A 25,582-nucleotide genomic window follows, 5' to 3' on the forward strand; every position below is an offset into this window, starting at 1 on the left:
TGTGCCAAAATTTGAAGACCATGAAACTGTGGGGAATTTAACACAGAGCCAGATTCACTTCCCATTTGCAGGCAGCAAAGACGAGGGAGCACCTTGAGGATCTTTGGGAGTGAATGGAGCACGAAATGCACCCACCGTGGTGGTGCACAGGATCCTCCGGGCAGCCCTAGACTCACAGCCATTGATTTTCCTTCCAGCTTCCTACCTTTAAGCAAGGGTAGGCCATTATTCCAAGACCATTCTGAGGAAAAATGGTAGCTATGTGCCTGTGAGCTGCTGGCCGGCAGGGCATTACTTTCCCCTCCACAGTACACCCTCAAAGTTCTCCTGGTAGTCTTCCCAACTGGGTGCCTATCAGCTGTTTTAGACTACACCTCCCAGCATTCCTCACTGTCAGCCAAGATGGCTGGGGAGCTGAAACACAAAGCCTCCAGAAAGCAACAGGTTGGGGGAACCTATAGAAGTATTCCAAGGAGGATTCTGGGAAAGGAATGCAAATCATGATGTAAGCTAGCAAATCTTAATGTGGCCTTGCATGGCATAGGATATCATGAAAATGTATACTTTTAGATGGTCTACATAAATTTTGTTAATACATAAATAAACATAATTTTTTACTCAGGCAAGTTTGGAGGGCAATATGGTGACCCTTAGTTATCAAGTTACCAAGACAACTGCAGCTGTCAGTGCTGTGAAATGTTTGGTTGCTATGAAATAAGGCAAGGAAGGGAGAAAACTGTTCTTGACTCCTGTTTGTTCCAATCTTTCAGTCAAAAGTTCTCAGGGGATAACTCTTGACTTAAGTCTCAGTTGAGTTTCCATGACTTTTGCAGGACTTTTGCAGGACTTTTGCATTCTTTTTATTTTAATGTTTCCTGATTTGCCTGAGGGTCAAACTACAAACTGAGGACAAGGAAACTCCGGTGAGGACTACCTGTTCTTATCCCCAGTTCTGATTGCCAGAATTAAGTTCTCGGTCACTCATCATGGAGATTGCAACAACTTTTGACTCAAGGGGGTTGATCTAGTGTCTGCTTCCTACAAGCAGCTGAGACTTTCTGTCCACAGAAGGTCCTTGCAGCTGGTTTTGTATCTCTCCCCACTAACCCAGCTCACCTACTAAGAAGGTTCTCTTGACTCTTTGTGTAGGGTTTTCAGGAGGCTGGAGTGGCTACCATGGAAAGAACGGGACACAGAAGTCCGCTTCCATCAGTGTAGCTGATCCAGTATAAATCTGGATACAACCATTTTAAACCTTTTAATTTCTATGTTGATATGCTTTCCTTTACCATAAGCACAATCAGGGCTTTTTTTGTCATAGAACGCACCAGAACGGTGTTCTGGCACCTTTTTCGACAGATTTTTCCACGTGATTTTGAATCGCCCTGTTGGGCGTAGCAGGTTGGCGGCAAAATCATTAAAATAGTGCCTGCAGGCTGCTTGTGTGTCCGCGCTGGTTGTGATGACACTGCTCGGCTTGGGATGCTGCTCGGCTTGGGATTGGTTGTGTGGTCACGCGCTGAGTGCTTACTGCGGGCAGCAACCATTATGTTTCATTACACAGTGTTGGTGTGTGTAGAGTGACTGGCTACGTGCAAAAGGTAAATAATTTCTTTATTTTAAAAAAAGTTGGCGAATTGAAAATCTTTTAATTTTTAGTGTAAAAGTGTGACCCCAAATTTAAAAATGAAAAAAATTACTAATTACCCTAAAAAAAAACCCTAAATAAAAGATTAATAAGATGTGAGTTCCGGCACTTTTTTTTTTTTTTTTTTTACAAAAAAAGCACTGAGCACAACATTGAAAAAGGGTGGAGGCTTGTGCATACATGGACGTGCAATAAATCAATAAAAGCTTGTGGTAAAAAAAATTAAACCATATTTTTATTTATATATTTATTTTATATATAAAAGAAATTAAAAAAGAGAAACACAAAGAAAGATGCAGGCTTATGGCAATTCAGTTTGGTCAGCGCCCTCTGCTGGAGCTGCTGACTCTGGTCCTCCAGAAGTTAGCAAAGTCCGCCGGTTGTAGTGACTCTTTATGATCCCAGAATTGTTGTTCTCATTCAAGATTTGCTTCTGTTTTTGCCTGTTAAGAGACTGTACAAGCCCTAATACAACAGCAGCTAAGGAATACTGCCCGGTCAGTTTTCTTGGTTGCAAGATTAAAGGGTTTGGCTGTACTCTTCCCAGAAGAAAGTAGGTTTTGATTTTGCCTTCTTGCTCGCTGATGCCTTTGACATAGATCTCTCCCCGGTAGTCAAAGGCAAATCCCCGGTCCTTCAGGATGAGATATGTTTCCTCGGGCACCTGCATTCGGCCACTGATACCAGTGCTATCCATTCGGCTAGCTAAGTTAACTGTTTTGCCCCAGATATCATACTGGGGTTTCTTAGCACCAATGACACCAGCTACGACAGACCCGTGGCTGATACCTAGAGAAGGAAGAGAGAAGAGAATGCTGGAAGAGTAGCTTGTGACTTCAAAGACTTCAAAGGCTTCTGCTACACATTAAGAGCTAATCAATATTCTGTGCTGTCCCTCCAAGTTCTACAAGTGGTGACAACTCCAGGTATACACACACGTTTCCAAGGGCATTGGTGTCAATGAAATTCAAAAGCTGGAAGACAGGGGCCTGGGATCCACCAGGAAATTTCCCACAATGCCTGAGAGCAATGTTACATTGGGGCATTGTGGTTAATTTGAATGGTGATTCCATTGAATGGAGCCTACCACTGAATGGAGCCTCTGGGTGGCCCCTTGAAGTAGAAAGGAGGTGTAATATTGTCAGAGGCCCCGAGACTCGGAGCTGGTCCTAAGGAAGTTCATCAGGAGAGCTGGAGGGAGGTCTCCACCATTCGGCTGCTGCTGTGGCGATTTACCCTTAACTTGGCTGCTGAAAATACCTCTGTCCTTCCAACTGGGTGGACAGAGAGAGAGGAACACAGTGTACAAACGAGAATGGGGACCTCAAACAAAGGATCGACATATATCTACAAAGAAATGCTGAGAGGCTCACTAGCTACAAGTTCAATCATTAAAAAATGTTAATATACCCGTGGGACAGACAGTGTGATATGGCATCTAGAATCATTTAGAGGTTTGGAAAGAAGGCCCGTTATGATCTTGCTGGGACTATATTCACATATGGCTGAGCTGTAATCTAGCCGTGTATATATATGTATACTGGAGAATCTGTATCATTGCATTATTGTGAGAGGCTGCATTCCACAGATGGTGCTTCCTTGCTTACAAAAATGTACTTCAGGGAAGACAGCGCTCTGAGGCTTCATGGGGCTGCACATGCCATGCTGTCCTTTCTATTGATGCAAAACTTGCTTGCTGTGGAGAAGCACCAAGATCGCACCCCTGGAAGTTGGCATCGCCATAGTCAAGTGGTCAGCCACACCTACCAATGCGGAGTTCGAAGTTGTTAAAAGAATGCTTGTTGATCTCTTGAATGCTTTCATTCAGCGCAATGGAGAAATCTGCCAGGGCGCATAAATGGCCCCATTTATCTTCACACTGCTGAAAGAGGAATGAAACAGAAAAAAATGTGCGTATCAGGCCTCTGTCAGCTGGAAGAAGGCATCTCCATCAGTGTCATAAAAGCAGTTCCAGCTCCCTGCCCACTGGGGCTGATCGCAGCCGTTTCTTAAAGACGGGAGGAAGGTCAGCCTTTCTGTCAGCAGAGCATGGATTGTGCATCAGGGTGGCTCACTGTGGCATTCTGTGGGATTTGGTGCCTCTGTGAGTGCAAGGAGGAAAGAAATGCTATGTGTGGCCGCACTGTGAAGAAGCTCCGTGGAAGCCACCGCGCCCGCCCCCCCCCCAGCATTTGTGGATTTCTGCTCATGCTCAGCCTGGTTCTGGGAAGCGAGCTGAGAGGAAGTCCACAAACACTTGCAGAAGGAAGATTCTATCCCCAGCAACCTTCTTCCATGTTCTGTGGAGCAGAACAAAGGCAGATTCAACAGATTCCCAGGACTCCAGCCTGCTTTGTCACAGCTGGGAACTGAGCCCTTCTCAACCACCATGCAAGTGGTGTTTCCCTTGCACATCATGTGATGTAGCCTTTGTTTAGGTTGCTGCACACGATGCAGAAGGAAGTTGCTGGCTGTGCAACCTTCATTCCATGAGTGTTTGAGGACTTCCTCTTAGCTCAGCTCACTTTCTAAGAGTGGGCTGAGCATGAGAGGAGAACTTCTCCTTCTGCAGAACTTCATCACAATATTATTTGCGGCATTTGGCAATTAAGTTTGCAACACAGGGACAAGGTGAGGAGTAGAGGTTCCATTGTGCTGTAGGATCTTGACAGACGTCTTTCTCGCCTGCAACCCGATTCTTTTAACTGGAGATGTGCAGGGTTGACTTTCTGTATGCAAGGCATGTGCCTTACCCTGGAGCCTGGCACCTCCTCCCACGACTCACGTTTGTCATGACACAGTCTGAATCGGCAACAGCAATCCGTACCTTGGCTAGATCTCGCCTCAAGTACGAACATGGAGCTCTACCTAAAGAGGGCCCAGAAGCTTCAGCTGGTGCAAAATGAGGCAGCTAAACCAGGCTGCTCACTGGAAAACAGTATCACAGCCATTTCACACCTGTCTTGAAACACCTGAGCTGGCGGCGCGTTGCTTTCTGGACTGACTGCAACACGCCTGGCTTTAATATTTAAAACCCCAAATGCATTTGTTGTTATGTGCCACCAATTGTCTTTGACTTATGGTGACCCTGTGAATGAAGGCCCCCCCAGAACATCTTCCTCTTGTAAATTCCCAGCGGTGGCTCCCCTTTTGGAGTCAATCCATCTCCTCTTCCTCCTCTTCTTCAACTTTCCCTAGCATGATTGTATTCTTGCCTTCTCATGATGTGCCCAAAGTTACAACCTCAATTTTGCCATTTCTGCTTCTGGGAAAGTTTTGATTTGATTCAGTCTAGGACCCATTGGTTGGCCTTTCTGTCAGTCCAGGGCCTGGCCACCTAAGGGGCCACCTGCCTCATAACCTGTCTGGTCATTTACCACCTGTCTGGTAACCTGCAGGAGAAACTCCATCAGGGAGCCACTACCTGCAGAGGCCAGTTCGCAGGGCATGCCAGAAATTGCTCCCCAACTATGAAATATGCTCTCTCCAGAACTACAGCTGACCACCACATGCCTGGCTTTTAAGAAGAGTGTGAAGATACTCCTGTAAAATTCCTTCCCAAAGGAAGCCAGATTTGTTCCTTTCTGCTACCCTTCCCCTTGCAGGAAAAGCCTGATTCAACAAGCTTTTTGGCCTGTAAGTGGGTCTGTTGGGTTGAGTGCTGTTTTTAATTCTTAGTTTTTAATTGCTCTCCCTTAATTCTTATGTCTTCATTGTAGTATATTATTCAGTGGCTTAAATCAATTGCACCTTAAAACAACAACAACAACATTCTTTAAACTTTGCAAGTATGTCATTTTTATGTTTTACTGGGTTTAATAAACTTGTTTTTCATCTTTTATATCACTATATGCTGTGGTGAAAGCTTTTTAGCAAGTAATGCGATATGCGTTAATAATAAATACATTTCAGTGGGTTTACTCTGAGCATAATTGAGTCTGGATCCAAACCAGCAAGGTATTATGAGCAGAAGTTCTGCACTTATTTATCTTTTATGATGTAGCCAAGCTAACTGAGGAAAAAAGTATGTTATATCCCAGCAAACAACATTTTATGTGTGCACTTATATAAAATCTGCATCTGTCACCAATTGCTTTAGAAAGGTGAATTTGACAAATGCATTATCAAGGTTGCTCTTGCTGTTGGCTAACAGAAATAACTCCCTTACCTGTTTTTCAGGAGATAATCCTGATACAGCCATGTATGTGCTGCCAATGGTTTTAATTTTTTCGATGTCTTGAAATCTCTCTTCACCTAATAACTAAAGACAGGAGAGATCCTATTAATTCGTGCAGCTTTTCTAAAAGGGGCTTTTGAATCAAGTTCATCAGATGTTGCACAGTTACTTAACAGTTATTTATGTTCATCATTTGCAGTCTGGAAAATATTAATTCAGCAGTGTTTTGCACAATGGACAATACTTAGTTTTTCACATCTTTGGTATAATGAACTGTGAATGTGGTTGGCTTTATCTGCTTTTTAGTAATTCCACAGTGGATCTGGAGAAACCGATTACAAAATAGCAATCAGCAATTGGGAACAAATTCAATACATAATCAAATTCATTTTATTATGTGGACATGACATTATGTGGTTGGCTGATGGAATTGAAGAAAATGCTGCCATGTTTGCATTCACACTTATACTGCAGTTAAGGATGGATGGATCTGTACGTTCCACCTTTGGCAATTTTCACATCACTTTGTGAGAAGTAGAAGATTACTGTGACTAACAAACTAGAACAGGTAAAGCTATGGATCACTTAGTGATTAATAAAGGTATTGTGATTGACGGACTAGAACAGGTAAAGCTATACAGATCACTTAATGATTAATAAAGATATTGTGTTTAATACAAACTAATAGACTACAAGATGTAATTGGTAGACATGGCATTAAACTTTTGAACTTAGAACCCAAAGTACGGCTGCATAATTAGCTAATGCATATTAGTGGTGCCCCCTGCTATGACTCAGAGGGTTATTAACATGAACATGGGACGTATGAGCAGGTGGGGGTAACATACCAAGGAGTAGTATGATGAAGGCAGACAGGAAGAGTGTGAATTCCCAGCATCCCAGCCAATGGGAGAAAGGAGGCAGGGACTTTGCGCGTGAAGTAGGGAATAAGAGGCTGTGTAAACTGCTCCCCAGTGCACTACGTTCGGGGTGAGTGCCCGGTCTGGCCAGAACGTATTGAACTGTTGCTGCTTGGTACTTTGCCTCCCGTATCGTCATTGCTTGGATTTCATTCCTTACAACTTGAAGGTGATGGGCAGGGTAGGAGAAGAAGGGAGTGCCACTTGCACCGTTTTCCCACATTGCAAACTAGTTGGGCAACTTAGCCTAAGTGTGGCATCTGAAAGCTGAAGCCCCACTAGGATACTTCATGCCACAGCAGTGCTAGTCTGCAGCATTGTGCTCAGTTTTGGGCCCCTCATTACAGGAAGGATATAGCCAGGTTAGAGTCAGTGCAGCGCAGGGCCACAAGGTTGGTGGCCGGTTTGCAGGGGATGCCGTATGAGGCGAGACTGAGGGAACTGGGTCTCTTCAGCCTGGAGGAGACCCAGAGGGGATCTGTTGGCGACATACAGGTATGTGAGGGGGTGTCACACGGAGGTGGGTAGAGACCTGTTCTCCCCTGCAGAGGAAGGCAGGACGCGCTCCAATGGAGCAAATCTCAGGGAACCAAGGTTCCATTTAGATGCCAGGAAGCACTTCCTGACAGTCAGGACCCCAAGGGTGTGGAATGGGCTTCCATGGGAGGTGGATGAGGCCTCATCAGTGCGGGTGTTCAAGGATAGGCTGGACGTCCACATGGTGGGCATGTCATGAGTGGAGCTGGCTGGACCAAGGGGTCAGACTAGATGGCCCAGGAGACCCCTTCTGACTCACTCAGTTTCTGTGTTTCTATGTAGTCCTCTTCTTGTCTTGCCCCCAGAATGGTCACACCACCTCCTCTCCAACGTTGCGTTTATTTATCTTGGAGAAGCAGCCAGCACAGTCCTTTCCATATGGCTGTAAGCAGCATCGCTGAGCTCAGAATCTGTGCCTCTTGCATCCACGGACCTCCTCTTGCGCTTGGCCTGCTCCCGCAAAGCAAGCTGAGCCAAGAGGAAGTCCATGAATGCTCACGAACCCCCCAGTTGTGCAACGGGCAACCTTCCCCACTAGCAGCAGAGTCTGCGAGTGGGTGGGTGCACCAGGCACCTGTCCCAGGGACCGGTCTGCTTTGCCAGCAACAATGCGTGTTGGAACAGGCACATGGCACTTGATTCCTTCAAGCGCCCCATGGATGTTCATTGGGAACCTCGACTCAGAGCTGCTGCAAAGCAGGGCAGAGTCCGGGGTGCTGAGCCAGGGAATCTGATGGATTTCCACCCCCAAGCAGATCCCCCTCACATCCCTACTTGGTGTGTGCACACACATGCGCACACACACAGAGTACCAAAGCATATATAAAAATGAGTATTTTAGTTTAAATGTGTATAAAATGCAAATTTAGCTTAATGCAAACAAATGGCATATGTTTCAATGCATGCACTAGTGCATATTTTAGGTTAAAAAGTATACAAATCATAAATTTAAAATGGACATATAAATGTGTCTCTTAGGATCAAAGACTTACTAGAATGTGTATTTTGTTTCGAGAAAGTTAAAATACTGCACATTTTAATGATGTTTTAAAAAGTATGGCAGTGCTGTGCAGAATATCATAATTCATTTATATTTCTCTCTACTGCTAAATGTACCCAGAGCAGCATACAGCATAGTTATAAAACCATATAATGTCACCAATAAAAATGCAAATATAAAAACAGTATCTGCAAGCAGTAACCATATGCCACCCATATTTAAAACAAAGGAGCATCAACAAGACTAAAAGAATAAAAGGGGCCTAGTACATTAAAATGAGGAATGAGAAAAGGAAGAGCAGGTTCAAAAACATGTAACGTGATGGGCAGCCAGTGATGCCGTTATATGCATCCAATGCATATAATGTTCCTATATGCACCTTTCCAACTTCCATTCTGTTCTACCCGACACTCTCCACATTGAGTGGATTGCCCAACATGCACTACCAAGAACTCACTTGGGAGACATCTTAGCAAGGCATTCCCACAACATCCTTCAGCCCTCTGCTCTCTTCCCTGAGGGGTTCCTTCAGTGCCAATTATTCTTTTTACCTGTCACTGCAGTCTCCTTGCAACCTGGCACCTCCTGGATGTGTTGGGTGCCAACTTCCATCAACACTGCTGCCTGCAGATGATGGAAGTTGTAGTCAAATGCACCAGAAGGTCTCTCAGTTGGAGAAGGCTACCCAACAGCAAAGCTAGGAACGTGTAGAGATTTCATGTTTTTCCTGGCAGACACGAGAAGATGTTTTTGGGGATTCAAGATAAATTCCTTCTGGTTCACAATTTTCTTCCCCTGTTTCCAGGAATCTTAAGTGTCAAGTGGGCACCCATCAGCCAGAGGATGCTCCATGTAGCCTTTTCCAACCATTTGACGGGATCTCGAATCCCTCAATGTCCATAATGCAAGGAGGCTGTTCCATCACTTATGTCACATATTTCAACTCTTCAAGCAAGTCTTTGATGAAAGACTTGCATGAGAAGCTGGAGTGATTAAGAAGGCCTGCTTGGATAATCTTATTTTTTATTTATTTATTAAAACATTTCTATGCCGCCCCTTGCCGAAGCCTCGGGGCGGCTTACAACATCTAATAAAATACACAATGGATTTGCCCACAGTGGATTGTCCTGTCTAATGCTACAAAACACTAAATGCTTAAATACTAGAAGGAGCGTGGACTCGGGTCTGCCTCTTCTTCGAAAGCAGGGTGGTCAAACTCTTCGTACCTCGAAGGCCGCGTGAGGACTTCAGCACGGAGCCTGGAGACCTCCTTCTCTGATCCCAGACCAAGCACCATGACTGCTCCTCTGGGGTGGCCCACCCCTTTCTTCCCTGTTTCTCCTGCCCAGGAACCTGCCCATGTGACCCCCGCCCCCTGTGGCCTCTCCTTCCTTCTTGGAATTGGCATGCACAAAGGCAGCTGGAAGGGTGCAGGGCATGCTGGGGCAAGCTCTGGCGAGGCTGCCTGAGCCTCACACCTGTGCCATCACAGACCGTGGGGGATAATGGTGTGTGGGGGGGGGCTCTGAGTGGCAGAGGGCCGCCTGTGGCCCATGGGCTGTTTATTGGACCACCCTGTTCTGCAGGCTGCACAGGTCTGGATCGAGGTGCCCAGATTTAGAATATCGACTGGGGTGGTAATTGCACATGTGTAAATAAGGTGGTGTGCCTCCTGCTCTGTCTCGAAAGGAATTGTGCAAATGTTCGCTACATCCACAAGAGCAGGCCGTGGAGTCAGAAGGTAGGCAGCACTTTGCAGAGGGCAGGCACCAAAATGAAACGAAATGCAAGATGCAAACAGGAAGGAAGGAAGGAAGGAAGGAAGGAAGGAAGGAAGGAAGGAAGGAAGGAAAAGGTGATAGCTTCAGTAGCATTTTTGTCTTCTCAGTTCTTCAACAGGGTACCCAGCAGTTACACTCTGTTGCAGCTGTCAGTCAGGAGTGTTGCCCTGGTCAAAACTGATCAGCCGGGTCCCCACTTGGCTTCTCAGGGAGGCCACGCTCCTCCCCTTGTTCCCCACTCCTTTCCCTATAGTGGATTATTGGGAGACTTCCTAGCTCTGTGCCCTTCTGAAAGGTCGAAACACCTCTCTTCAGGTTTAGTTGCTGGCATGATGGCCTTTAGGCTGAGGCTTGCTGGTATTTTTCACCCTACCCCACCGCAGCATGGCCTGCCAGAGCTTCTTCAAAACTAAATAGGATCCTTAGTCTCAGAGAGGTCTCCAACCCCGTCTGAGGCTCATAGCACTCCCTATGCTATGCTATGCTAGTTGCAAAATCGAGTCTGACCCATCGTGACCCCCTGGACAACATTCCTCCAGGCCTTCCTGTCCTCCACCATCCCCCGGAGTCCACCTAAGCTCACGCCGACTGCTTCAGTGACTCCATCCAGCCACCTCATCCTCTGCCATCCCCTTCTTCTTTTGCCATCTATTGTTCCCAGCATTAGGCTCTTCTCCAGGGAGTCCTTCCTTCTCATTAGGTGGCCAAAGTATTTGAGCTTCATCTTCAGCATCTGGCCTTCTAAAGAGCAGTCAGGGTTGATCTCCTCTAGGACTGACTGGTTTGACTGCCTTGCGGTCCAAGGGACTCGCAGGAGTCTCCTCCAGCACCACAGTTCAAAGGCCTCAATCCTTCAGCGCTCAGCCTTCCTTATGGCCCAGCTTCCACAGCCATACACTCCCTAGATGTGTCCCTATCTGGGATGAGCGGCGCCTGCTTGCTTAACCCATGTGTGCCTTTTCCTCACCTGAACTCCACTGAATGCATCATCACTTCCTACAACAAGGGACTTTGCCTGGACTGGCTGTTGGGGGAGCTATTTCCCACCAGGTTAGACTAGCTCAACTTCATCTATCCTGACTGGAAGCAGCTCTACAGAAGTTCTTCCCAACATCTCCTACCATATCCTTTCAGCTGGAGATGCTAGAGCAAACATGGGACTGTAAGTGTAAAAGGGACTGTGCTGTACCACCGGCACAGGGCCCCTTCCTCCTTTCCAGCACTTCTCTCCTTCTCCATTTACCCACTGTCCTGAAGAGCGGATGCTTGGGGACCCTCACCGCAGCCTTCTCCAGCTTGCTGCCTTCTGGATGTTTCGGACTTCACCTCCAAATGGTTGGAGTGCTTGGAGTGGTTGTCCAAAACATCTGGAAGACAGCAGACAGCTTTAGGGGGCACTAATTTTAGGAAGATGAATGCTTTCTTATCTACAGCTGCACAGACACATGAAAAGGCATGTTACTTTCGACAAACTGTAGGCAAAGGTATTTCCCCTGACATAGTTACGAAAGCTATCCTTTGGCTGCAGTTCCTGTCCCTGATAGGTTATTCTTTCACTTCCTGGAATTAAACACGTGTCACTTAGATTTTCTGCTCCTCATTACACCGCAACCTAAAGCTTAACACAGGGGATGATATTCACTTGCCTCTTCCAATTTGCAGGATCCCTCCCAGCTTGAAAATCAAGTAGAACAGTGCAAATTTACTTTATATGCAAGACTAGATTTTATTGCTATCTCTGTTAGTTCATCAAACACGGAGAGAACAGCTTTTGATGAATGGAGGATAAGCACCTTGCTAATTTAGCATGCTCTCTGACTCCAAGCTGTGCCTCTAAACCATCTATTGGAATGACACTGCAGTCTTTCCTACACTCAAGGTCACTGTGGTCGTGCCCAGAATGCAAGAGCTGGAATTCTTAAAGTGCGCTTGGCAGGATTGCTTAAATCTGTGGATTGTGTCTGGACATTTGTCATGTCCCGCAAATGAGGCTGCAGTGCTAAAATATTTTTAAAAACCCGCAACATGCATAATCTCCATTTGTGGTAGGATAATCAAGACCACGTAAGACATTTGACTTCATGCCTCCTGCACACAAATCTTTGCAGGATCAAAGCGAGAGAGAAATGATCCTTGAAAAAGAGCTAGTGCATCTCACAGAAATAATGATATTGGTATTATCTCAGGTGGGAGATGAAAACGAAACAGAGCAAGTAAGAAGATATTGAATAAACTGAATGAAAAAATGAGATCTTACTAGCGGCGATGGTGTGTAGAGTTCTGTATCACTTCTAGCCCCCATCGCCTTTGACACCAATGACTTTCTTCCTACGATTTCTACACCAAATGGGATACCAGTGGGAAAAGCTATTTGGGTATTCTGGACAACAGAAACCTACTTAGGGATGGCCTCAACTCAGATGGCCTGTGGAATTAGAATTTCAGAAATTCCAATACAAATCCACCTGAGTCACACATCTCAGACTAATGTGCAGAATGGAATTTGTATGCAAGTGCAATCTGATGTACACTTACATGGAAGCAAGTCCCATTGAACTCCACGGAAGTGACACCTGTGTAAACTTGCTTAGGAATGTGTGATTTTCTTTCTTCTTGCCTTTTCCAGCATAGTTCTGGACTTAAAAATATGTGCCAACATACACATTTTGAGGGAGAGTATGTTTAAAATACTTTAAAGTGTATTCAGTAAGGACTTTAACTCACTTAAATGTAAATTTTAGTTTCTCTCTCTGTGTGTGTCTCTCTCCACACACACACACTTAAAGGAGAAACATAGTTTAATGTGGAAACAAGATGGAACACATGAGAAAGTGACACCGATCCACATGATTCAGCCATCCTTTGTCTCTTCTTTCAGAGAAATCAAGTGGTGGCTCGTGCGTAAGTTCCTGGCTTATGGCAGGGATCAGATGGCCCAGTGTGGCCTTGATGGGCTGAATTACAAGGAGGTTGATTGCTGTAGAAAGAAGAAGGCTCTGCTCTCTTGAAGACGGTCTCCCTAGATGATTTCTCAAATTCTGAGGAGGCTGAGGGACGGAGGTTGGCAGTCGACTGGGAAGTGTCAAGGTTATCTAGTGGAGATTCTCAGGCAGAGCAAGAGAGCCAACCTGTCTTGGAGATGGAGGGAGGTATTTCAGACCTGGTGGGAAGCAGATAGAGGGGGAATTCCTTGACTCTAAGACTGATGACAGGTCAGGCAAGCAGAACAATTAGGATGTTTCCACCATCAAGCCCTCAAGCAGCGGGAGACACCCTGAGAGTGCAGTCTGAATCCTTCTGAAAGTCAAGGCAGGGAAGGGAGGGACGTTTCACTTCAGAGTTGGCACTTCACCTGGGCAAAATTTCACATTTCAAAGAGAACAGTGCCTTGCTCTCTGCTGTTTTGCAACCTGCAGAGCACATAACGGATGGTGTTTGTACAGTTTCATCTAAGTCTGCTGCAGAGGGAAAAGCAGGGAAGGGTTTTGCTCATGGCAATAGCCCACGTTGTTGGGAATGTTCCCTCCTCAGATATGCTCGTCGCTCAAGTAGGATGTTCCTAGCCTAGTGAGGATACACGGACAACGTGCTTCACATTCATACTTCTTCACACCAGCATGGTGAGTCGTATGGCTAGACAGAACTACAGCACAGATGCAGGCTGGGCACAAGGAAGGACTTCTGAACTGTCGGAGCAATACAGCAGTGGAACCAGTTGCCAAGAGAGATTGTGCGCTCCTTCACACTAGAGACATTCAGGAAGAAGCGAGGCAGTTACCTGCATAGGATGGTGTAACTGGCAGCCTGCCCCAACAGGGGGTTGGACCCGATGGCCTTCTTGGCCCCTCCCTCCCCTATGATTGTATGGCAAGGTGGCAAGCTCGGGTCTGTCTGTAGACCCTGCCTCGCTGCCTTGTCCTACCGGGCTAGCACAGATCTTTTCTGTCCAGCCAGAGCCTCAGAAGAGAAGAGTGTGAACATCCTGTGAACTATACCACAAACAGAAGTGGGGAACAAAAAGGCAGGAAAGGGAGAGGGAACAGGGGCAGGGGTGGGTGAGCAGATCTGAGGGCACGGGCAAGTTTGCAGAAGGTTGCCACTTCCTACTGAGCCAAATTCAAGCAGGACCCCTGCTTCCCATTCTATGCACACCTACTTGTGTTTTGTCTTGAGCTGATATATATTGCCACAATTAATTGACTGGTCCCTGCTGCTTCCTTTCATTTATTAGTGCTCCGAGCCACCTCTCGCTTGAGTCAATCAGCTGTGTCTCAAAATTAAAAACAGATTAGCAGCTAGCCAGGGACTGTATCACTTCATCTTGCTCTTTGGCTCCAGAATGATCTATTATATATCTCAAGATTTCAGAGTCACAACATTAGCCCCTAATTGGATCCTTTCTTAATGAAGCGGTAGGTGTTAGGTTGGCACTTTGCTGCTAGGTACCATGGTAACAGTCCACCAATATTGTGCTTACTTGCTCAAATGGGAGGAGTGGAAAGAGGATGGAAACCATGTTAAAGTAGAAACCATTTGGTTGTTTGTTAGGTGGATCATGGTAAAAAACTGAGAACCATGGCAATCACACACTGCTGTGTGAACACAGCCGCTGACTGAGTTGGTACAGGGTTTCCAACTTGGCCATCTGTTCCTTAACATTGTGAATTGGCCCACAGACATTGGTGCCATTATGGGCAGTCAAATTTAGCAGCCTCAGAAGGACTACATAAAAACATTGCATAAGAACCCAAGAAGAACCACGATGGATCAGACCAAGACGGAACAGATGATTAACACCATCTCTTTCCACCACCCCATCCTCTGGGAACGCACTTACTTCATCGAAGTCAGCAATGATTTCATTCAATAGGCGCAGGCACTCAACTCCTTGGTTGTTCATTTCAGTCTGGGAATAGAAGTCAGCAAAGCCAGGTATGGAAGCAAACATGACACCAACAGCATCATAGGACTGAGAATACAGCTCCTAGGGATACAGTGATGAGCAAAAGGAGTGGTGTGTTAGAGGTGACGGACCTTCTGTGACATTTTGTTCCCTGCAATTGACATTGCACATGATGCTGTAAAAGGAGGGCTACATATTTAGAGCTTGCTGATTCATTAGCCCTCTGTACCCAGATCCTACCAACAGTGAACGCTTGAGTGCTGCTTCTTATGCAGCCAAAAGGGCACCATCCATGCTGATAATTTACCAAAAAAATGCATCACTGGGAAGAAAACACCTGAATTGAAGGAGGCCCAAGCAAACTGCTACATACTGGGGACAGGTTGCTGAAAATTGTGTTGGTGGAATGGCGTATCCTGCAAAAGTAAAGACAAGGAATCCATCCTGTATCGCACTTTGTTGCAGGCCTCACTTGCGTAATCCATTCACACACATGAACACAAAAACAAGAAAATCTTTGCTGGATCAAACCAGTGGTCCATCCAGGTGAGCACTCCATCCACACGGTGGCAAGACAGCTGTCCACAGGGTCCCTTGAGCAGGGTGGGTGCAAGAGGAGTTTGATGGGTGGCCAAATTCCTCAGCAACGGGTGCAGGCGGGCATGCCACCCCAGCCATGGAGGAAGCACAGAGCTAGCAAGGCTAGCTGCACATGGCAAGTTGTATTCCAGTGCCATGGAGCTGGGAAGAGTTCTGGGAAGAGTCCAGCTGGGAAAATGGGCATAAAGTGTCCAGTGTGAACAAGCATAAACAGATGCATGTTGCGAAAATCCCAACTTCATGCACATGCTGATGGGGTCTGAACAAGCGACTGACCAAAAAAGCACCCTTAGGGTTCTGGTAGCCACCTTGATGCACCACTGTGTGGCTGTTGTTAGGCACATTTAGGAAAGGGATCAAAACTAAAACTGCCAGTATCATACTGCCCTCATACAAAGCTGAAGCAGAATCATGCTCCGAGAGGATATGTTGGCGACACACAGGTATGTGAGGGGCTGTCACACGGAGGTGAGGAGAGACCTGTTCTCCCCTGCAGAGGAAGGCAGGGCGCGCTCCAACGGAGCAAAGCTCAGGGAGCCAAGGTTCCATTTGGATGCCAGGAAGCACTTCCTGACAGTCAGGACCCCGAGGGTGTGGAATGGCTTCCACGAGAGGTCGTTGAGGCCCCATCGGTGCGGGTGTTCAAGGATAGGCTGGGCGTCCACATGGTGGGCATGTGATGAGCGGAGCCGGCTGGAGCTGGGGGTCAGACCAGATGGCCCGGGAGACCCCTTCTGACTCGTTCTGTTTCTATGTTTCTATGTGTACAGTTCTGGTTCATGCACCTAAAAGGGAAACCGTAGATTTGTGAAATGCATAGAAGAGTTCAGAAAAACATCCTATGCGTAAGGATTACAATATCTAGGGCTGTTTAGCTTACAGGAAAGGAAAGTAAGGGGAGGCATAACAAGTGTACAGAATGACTGAGAGAATAGGGAGGGCTCTTTCATAATACTGGGATGCAAGGGAGCCACCCCATGAAACTGACAGCTCGGAGTTTCAGGACAAATAAAGGAAGGATTTCTTCAAAAGCACATGGTGAAATGATGAATTCACTTCCATAAGCTGCAATTTGGAGGGCACTAAGAGGCGATGAGCCAAATTCAGGGAGGAGAAGCTTATTCATGGCTACTAGCACTGATGGATATGTGCTACCTGCAGTGCTATGGGCAGAATGCCAGTAGCTGGGGAACATGGGTGAGAGGGTTTTACTGCATACATCCTACTTGAGGGCTTCTCGCAAGCAATAGGTTGGCCAATATATGAACAGGATCTTGGACTAGATGGATGCTTGGTCTGATCTATCATGACCCTTCCTACAATGCCGTGCTATTTCCTCATGTAGCTCTACTTGCAGCTGCTAAATTTGGTCGCCCATAATGACTCCAGTGTCTATGGGCCAACTCACACTATGACAGAGAGAGAAAGAGAGAAACCCCCATCATAGGCATTATTCTCACGTAACCCCAGTCCTCCATCAGCTCCACTGGCTTCCCATCAAAGTCCGAGCTCAATTCAAGGAGCTGGTTATTACCTATAAAGCCCTAAACAGCTTGGGACCAGCATACCTAAAGGAATCCCTTTTTCCCTATTTGCCCTCCCACCCCCTGAGATCGGCAGCAGAAGCCCTCCCCCAGGAACCCTCTGTGAAAGACGTTAGGAGACAGAGCACCTGGAGGAGGGCCTTCTCTGCGGTGGCGCCCCGTCTATGGCATGCGCTCCCCAGAGAGGTCTGCCTGGCACCATCATTATATGTTTTTCGGCACCAGGTCAAGACCTTTTTATTTAATCAATATTTTAATATGTTTTAATATTGAATTTTATTGTTGTATTTTATTAATTTGCAGCCAGTGTGGATGGTCAATTTATCTATGTTGTAAGCCATCCAGAGATGCAAGTAATTGGACGTCATACAAATTTTATAAATAAAAAAAAAATAAAATAGGCGACCTAGGGCTTGTTTTGCTGGTTTTAACCCAAAAGGCATTGAGATGTTGAAACCCTAAGCAAACAGCTGACTAAAATGGCATAATGTTCCCTGCTCATTTCTTCGGAGAATAAAGAATTTAACTTCTTACATAGACATGAAGAATTATGAATGAGCCAGACAGCTGATTCAGAAATCCTCCGCAGGTATGATTACTCAATGAAAAGACTGGAGAGAAGAGGGATTATAGGAAAAGGTCAGAGGTGGTGTCTGTGAATAACAGTTGTAAATGGAAAACCACACACAGAGTCTAGCGAGAAGAGTTGTGGTTTAGAATAACAGTAGGCAATGCTCTAGGCAGAAAGAAGAAATCAGGAGGATAGTGAATGTTACGCTTCCAGGAAGGGTTCTCCACATTTCACGTCTCTGCAGGGAACCCTATCCCTCGTGACATTGTGCCACAAGAATGTTGCAGCCGCAAACACAATGCCCCCACCTTCCACGTTTCCTTGCGTCCTTGTTGCTGTCTTATTGCTTAGTGAGATTACTAGCACTGCTACTGTGCATGGAAAAATTATACTGTATGGTGCTCAGCCAGGCTCCCCTCCACAATACTCCATCCCATCCCATCCCTCCTCCCACCCCCCATCAGCTTTCCCTCCCATTGGAGATTACATTGATAACAGTGCAGATTCCTGCCCTTGTCTTTTTCTCAAGCCTCCAGAAGCCTGCAAGGCAAGGGAGGGGATTTGGGCATGGGAGACGATTTCTGGAGAACTCCAGCCCCTCACGAGTTGGCTGGGGAGGTTCCATGGGGAAGAGGCTCCCCACCCCTTAGAACATTGAGGAATTTGAATCCTGTAACTGCATGGATATTATGAGCACGAGATCTCAGAGCATGCGCAGAAGAGAACTCTGCATGCAGCCAGAGCTTTGCCCACTGTTTTCTTTTCAGCACTTCCCACCATTGAAAAGGCGAGTCCTTTAGTGCATTAACTCCAGAACAGAAGAAAGCCAGAAGGGAAGCTCCGACTGTTCCAAGAAAATCTCCTTCTTTAGGTGCTGGCCACAGTTAGGTCAAATCAGAACCAACATTTAACGTACTTCATTATCTCTGTCCTTTTCCAAGAAGTGTCGGGCCACGTGACTGGGCAGGATGTTGCGCAGCATGTTTTCATTGTGCTCTCTTAACTCCTTCATCTCATTGATCTCTTCTTTGGCTTGGCCACGCCACAGGAAGTCTAGCCTCGCTGTGTATTCGAGCTGAAGTGACAGGGAGAACACAATGAGATACAGTGTTATATACAGAGTTTCTAGATTTTTGACAAATGCAGCCAGTGCCCCACACCTAGAGCTCTTGGTGTGCATCATGCCAAATAGATGGTTGTTATTGTTGAACATCATGCTCTTGTTGCTGAAAATGGAGAAAAATGGGGGAATATATCCCTGGGTTTGGGGCGTGGGAGAATTGCTGGACTAGAAGAGAGTTCGGCGTCTGGTTAGAAAGTCAAAGGCATATAGCACAGAATCGCAGAAGAGTAGAGTGGGAAGGGGCCAGTGAGGCCGTCGGATCCAAATCTGCCCAGTGCAGGGCTGGAAACATTCACACACAGTTGCTGATAAACTAGTCATTTAGTAATTTTCCCCGTTGCCCATGCAACTCAAGACAATGGATATTCCTCATGACAATCCTGAGAGTTAGTTCAGGTTGAGAGAGAAAGAGGTGGAGGGGGGAGAGGGAGGGAGAGGGAGGGAGAGATAGACTCGCGAGCCTCTCAACTGGATTGTTGTGAGGAGCAAGTGACAGATGACTTACTCTCTCAAGTCACTCTCCTAAAGTTTGCTTTGTGCCTGAGCAAGGTTTTCACCCTCAGTCTCCCCAGGTCTATTTCCAGCTCTCTCCCACACCCTTTTGGAGCTTCAGATTAGAACTGGTGAGCCGTTTCCCATGGAGAAGTTGGTCATTGCTGTGCCTGCCCATTGGTATTCAGGAGGCTGGCCAGGGTTGGTAGATGGATGGTGGGCTATGCCAGTGATGCCATGACTGAAGAGGGAAGGAAGGATGGGGTTGCCGTGAGTGACTGGAGCAGCGTTCATGACTTCTGACATTCCCAACACATTATTGCCAGGTGAGGCTTGAGCTTCTTGTGAATTCCCTGAAGAAGCAAAATTGGGTGAGAGAAAAAAAGGTGACAAGGGGAAAAGAGAGACCCAAGGATAAAACTGGGACTTGTTGCTGGTTAGGTGTTGGGTTTGGACATGCTGAAGGGCACTGTTCTAGTTCCAAAAAGCTTTGATGGAGTGCGATGCATAAACTCATCAAGGTGTGAGAGATACTTCCCACAGGGGACGGTCCTGCGATTTCCACGTCCCATTTCTATACTCTGCAAAGTTGGGTCACCTTCCATTTCCTAAAGCCAGGACTCAAGTCAAGTGCTGACCTAGCTGGGACCTGTCCAAGATCCTGTTTCTCTTGAGCACTGCAGACTGTTCTTGTCCAGAGGGCCAGAAACGCAACCACAGTGGTGACAAAGAGATGCAGGTGGTAGTAAGGAAAAGAAGAGGAGCAGGAAAAACAGCTGGTGGTAACAGAGGGAGAGGCACCGAAGAGGGGTGCCAACGGGGGGTGTCCTGCCCTTCAAAAGCTGAAGCCAGTCCAGGCCAAAGCAATTTTTAGTGGATATGGATTTTACAGAGAAGTGCGGGGCGGTGGGGGGGGGGGAGCTCAAGGATAAATGCTCATCTTCTCACCCAGATAGGTTTGCAAGACGCAAAACATTCTGAGAGATTTTAAGTAATATTTCATTTGCCCAGTTAAGGAAGCCTCTTCTATTGCAGTGAATATGTTTACAAGCCAGGTTCTTATGCCATTGTGGCATATCTGAGATCCCAGTAAATCCTGGTTCCAAAGGCTGTCATATTCTTACAGGAAATGGAAAGAAAGGCATCAAAGGCCAGGCACATTTTATTTTATACACATTGCAGATTTTTACACTGCCTTTCAGAGCGGTTTACAATAATTAAAACAAACCAAACAACAAACAAATCAAAACAGAAAAGTCTAAAGGGTCACCAGCAGGAATCACAGTGAAATCATTTGAAATGCAAAGATATGGAGACAAAAAGTCTGCAAAATAATAACAAAGGGTGTTTGCCTTGGTGCCTAATAATCACAACTCCTCTTTCTTGTGCATGAAGGTCTGAATCCAGATCAAGACCTCACATGCTTACTTTGGAGTCACTTGAAGTATTTAGAGCTAAATCTCTAGCACAGCTCTTTCATGGGACCCAGATTTGGGTAGATGTGTATACAAGAGATGTGGAAGTTGTTCAGTCTAAATTTCTGAGACAAGTCTTTGTGGTTCCATGTTGTGTTGCAAATGCTTTGCTGTGTCTGTGTTAACTTACACATCTGGTGTAGGGCTCTGAATTTCTTGCTTTAGCTGAACTTAACCCCTACAGGTTTACCCTCTTTGGTCTTGCAAGACTCCCATGCAAGTGCTTAGATGAATTATGCCTTACTTAGGAGTAAGTGAAAAGTTAGCAGTAGGAGAAAGAAAAGTAGAAGGTTAGTTGCATAAGTATATTAACATGTAGATCCTAAGAATAGCCATCTTAGACAAAACTGATGGAGACATGAACTCCATTCTGATGTGATGAATTATAAATACCAGGGTACCATTGATTTCTCCTTTGAATTTTGGGATTTGAACCTGCCTCAAGTCACATGGGCATCAACAAGGAATTTCTTAGCACATGGTAAGGAAAATGGCCCCTCACTACTGCAGCTTATATATATATATATATATTTCCGATTTATATCCTGCCTTTTTCCTACAAAGGACTCAAGGCAGCTTACATCATTCTCCTCCTCCATCTCATCCCCACAACAACAACCCTGCGAGGTAGGTTGGGCTGAGAGTCTGTGACTGGCCCAAAGTCACCCAGGTGGCCCCATGGCCGAGTCCCAGTCCCTTGCTCTTAAGCACTACACCACACTGGCTCTCTTATATGGTTGCTTTCCATACAGACAAAGAGACCTGAAGGGATACACTGGGACAAGCCCCCAACCAGGCATTGCCCAAATGACCAGATCTAGAAAAACAGGAGCTCCTTCACACCTTGGCTCAATCACAACAACAGGCACAAGGGCGCCTGTGAACAAAGCTGCAGTTCTAGTGTGCATGAGGGTCGAAGCACACCAGGGCTCCAATCCTGGATCAGCCCTGCCCACAACTGCATTTTGACTTCTTAAAATCCAGCCACACAATTACTACCTGTGTGAAGAACACCACATCTAGTTGAGCCAATGAGCTAGTGTTAAGGAAACTCAAAATTCAGGTTTGCACACATGGTGTAGCCTTGATTGTGCAGAGATATCAGTGGGCAGGACTGTGGGCTCCGGAAAATATACACATGTTGAAGCTGATCCTGTTTGTATTGCAGTATTCCCTATCAGCTTTAAATCTGCTGTCACCTGCTCTTTAAACAAGCTTACTTGTTTCCATTTTTGCATGGAGCAAATGTTCCTTGTAGGCGCATGGAGTGCTTTTTCTTATAATGTGGTTTTAGTGTCTCTCTAAAAGCCAGAGTGCAATTAAAGCATATTAAAGGCCTATCATGTTCAGGTTCTGAATCCATTGCTTTTACATTACATAAAAGTCTTTCCCATAAAAGGATCTGTTTTACAGTAATGCTAAAAATTACTCTTTTAAAATTATTACTGTTTTTAATTTGGGAATTGGCAGAACTAATTCTCCAGCCTTACTGATGGCAGGAGAGTCATACTGAGGAGAAATCTCATTATGAACAAACCATCGTGGTCACTCTGGACTTTCCCCAAGACAGGTTCACTTAATACCCTGCCTGTTTTACATTAGTTGTGCATTAGAACCACAGAAATCATTGGATGCTATCAAGAATTCCTGGCAGAACGTAGTTCAAGAATGGGAAGTCTTTGACATTCATCTGGCCAGGGCAGCTTATTTTATTCTACTGTATATATTTTAATTGTGATTGTTTTAATTTACTGTGTATTTTATTCGATGTTGTGAGCCGCCCCAAGGCTTCGGCAAGGGGCAGCATAGAAATGTTTTAATAAATAAATAAATACAATCTGTGGCATCGCAAATAACGGTCTGATGCGCGCTTTCCTTCTAAACATCCCCATGGCCAGACGGAGTCTAGTCGTGCGCTACAGCCCACTCGCTGAAGACACAAGGCCGGGTTGCTCGCTGCATCTCCTGTGTGTGAGAGTTCTTGTAAATTCTGCCCAAGTGGGACCATTGCCATAGCAGGGCATACGCCAGGGCAACTTATTTTATATTGTTATTTTTTGTATTTTCACTTTATGTTGTGAGCTGCCCCGAGGCTTCGGCAAATGGGGCGGCATAGAAATGTTTTAATAAATAAATAAATTAATAAGTAGCAGGAGAGGTCACCATCCATTAATACGGGAATAAAGGAAGACCACAATCACAGGCACAACTGGGAGAATGCCCTCTCCCTGAGCTGACGGCAGCGTCTGCGGAAGAAGGCAGATCATCCATGATGAGATGCAGCTGGGCGGGCATCTGAGACGGATGGCTTAGCGTGGAGTCCTGCATTGAGCGGGGCGCTGGACCCAATGGCCTTCTTGGCCCCTCTAACGCTACTAAACTATGATTTTATGACTGCATGCCATGATGCAGCCTATTTGCCAATAGCCCAAATTTCACCAGTAGTCCCACTTGTGATCTGGCCAGTGGTGCCAAGAGCAAATTCGGTTCGCCTGGTGCCAACGCTTCTTCCCTTTCGGTGTCAGGCAAAACCCTTTTTATTCTCCCAGTATTTTAATTGTTAATCTGTTTTATTTAGTGGTTTTATTTTAACATCGGATGCTGTGCAACTGTTCTTATTTTTATTCATTTTATTGTGCTAATTTGTTGTAAACCGTCCTGAGACGTCTGTGAGGGGATGCTATAGAAACGTTTCAAATAAATTAATAATAAATAAAATTTGAAGTCCAGATTCTCAACAGCCCTGCCTTCCATCCACAGTCAGTGTGAGAATCTCAGCTACGTTTCAAGACACCAGGAGGCTTGAGCAGGCTGGCACACGACATCAGCATCCCTGTGATAAAAAGGTCACATTGCTTTGACCTCGCATGGCTTGTCCCCACCGCACCACCGGAGTCGTGCATTGGTCATAGCAGAGTACTTGGAATGTCGGGAAAGAGGGACGGGACACTCGGAAACTGAATTTGCTATATATAGAATTTTCTGAATAATACATGACTCTGCGTGATTATGTACTCTCATTAATCAGTCTGTCTTTAAGGTTAATTAGATGCCCAATTATTGAAGGTCGCAACAGTCTCTTGGTTGGTATTTCGTTATTTCCTCCAAATGGCAGCCACAGTTTGGCAGGTAATCCGTGGGGAGACATTGTGGATATTTTCAGCTTTTAGGGACAGCAGGAAATATCAAAATGAAAAATAAATGTTTGCCTTACCTGTTGGCCATGATAAAACACAGCGAGCAGAAACATGGCCATGAGGAGCAAAGAGGCTTCCTTAGTTCCCAGGAAGTCTGTGCTAAGAAGAGAAAAAGAAGAACAGGGCTAGCCAAGTTTCCAGTCAAGCATATTTATTTATCTGTCTGTGTTCTTTATGGCACGGGAGATCTATGAATCATCCAAATAAAGGAAGGCTTTTTATCTTTGGTTGAAAAGTCACATGTTTCCCTTACAGAGAATTCAGAGTAAAAAAAAAAAGAAACTAAGCAAGGATAAATAAATTGAAGTTCACATTATATTACTGAAAACATATGCTTCGTAAAAGTATACGAATGGAGTGCATGATACAGATACTGCAGTCCATTTCCCCCCAGTTCGCTCCGACATAATTCATAATTTACTCAATAGGGGCAACTTTTCAGTAAATGGGCACGAGTCTGCAGTTTAAGTTCTTTGTTTCTGAGACTTTTGGTAACTGATGCACTCACTCTGATGCCCTAGTTCTTCAGCACTGGTATTGGTATTACACCTGAGGAATTTTAATGGGGTGGAACTCACCCTGTCCTGCTTCAGCACAGTTTTGTGCATGTCCAAATCACCAAAACTTTGAAGATTATTTAGTCAAAGCCGCCACTGTATGCACATTTGGTGTGTCTCTACTGCATGTCCTGAGGCTTCCTTTAGCCATTCCCGTGGGGTGACCAGTTGCAAAAACACAGCAGGGCTTCTATGCCTTCAAGAGGGCTGTAGAGCTGGACGTTTGAGCAGAGGTGGCTTGCATGACAAGGAACAGGTACAGAAATACCCAGATGCAGGATTCCTGTAGCCCTTTTGGTGATCCTCGTGATGCTGGGAAGGTGTATACATTTATTTATGTTGCGGCAAGCTAACTCCTTGGATAGGAGGGCAACCTCTGTTAAAGGTAGTCCATGTCCGGATGTGTTTTATGGTTAAAAGGGGGGTAGCATATTTTTACAAATGCATGCGTTTTACGCACTCATTATTTTCTGTTTTGCAGAATGCAGCACAAGTCCAGAAATGAATGGCTATGAATCACATCCAGTCCATGCTCATTTCTGAGTGGTGCAGATGGGAGCAATCCACGCAAAATACTGACAGAGTGGATTGATCATACATCGTGGAAGACCTAAGGAGAACTTTGCTGGAACATTCCAAGAATAGCTGACCAGCATAGATAGCCAATCTGCAATTCTCACACCATCTATTGCATAACGTGTACAATGAACAAATCCAGAGACAGCCGATGCCTCTTTCCTCAAATGTACCCGGCAGTGAGTAGAAAGGACTATGGACATGTAGCTGCAGGAATATGACACTTCCTAGACTCTCTAGTGCATGCGACACGGATGTTGTGTAATTCAAGGCACCAGAGAAGAATTCCAGAGAGATCTTGCTGCTGACCCAGTGTCCTTTCCCTCAAGGACAACCTCTGGAGCCCTCGGGGCCAATTTCTCCCCTTTGATCCCTGCCACAGGCCTCAATGTGTGGGACACTCGCATGCAAAGGGGTCAACATTTTGCATCAGGCAGCTCCATAGTGCGACAGAGCTCTGCAAAGGTTAAACAGAGCTTGC

General features: G+C 45.8%; 1 protein-coding gene across 1 annotated transcript in view; it reads right to left on the reverse strand.

Annotated features, from left to right (window-relative positions):
- Positions 1-1,949: 1,949 nt before the first annotated feature.
- ADCY8 (adenylate cyclase 8) overlaps positions 1,950-25,582 on the reverse strand; it is a 122,898-nt gene continuing 99,265 nt past the window's right edge. Inside the window, 6 exon segments of the mRNA XM_044450412.1 lie at positions 1,950-2,437; positions 3,416-3,530; positions 5,817-5,909; positions 14,901-15,047; positions 18,598-18,756; positions 23,986-24,067. Of these exon segments, the coding sequence (XP_044306347.1) occupies positions 1,950-2,437; positions 3,416-3,530; positions 5,817-5,909; positions 14,901-15,047; positions 18,598-18,756; positions 23,986-24,067 (1,084 nt within the window).

This window comes from Varanus komodoensis, unplaced genomic scaffold (genome assembly GCF_004798865.1).
Source record: "Varanus komodoensis strain SLA01 unplaced genomic scaffold, ASM479886v1 scaffold66, whole genome shotgun sequence".
Classification (NCBI taxonomy): domain Eukaryota; kingdom Metazoa; phylum Chordata; class Lepidosauria; order Squamata; family Varanidae; genus Varanus; species Varanus komodoensis.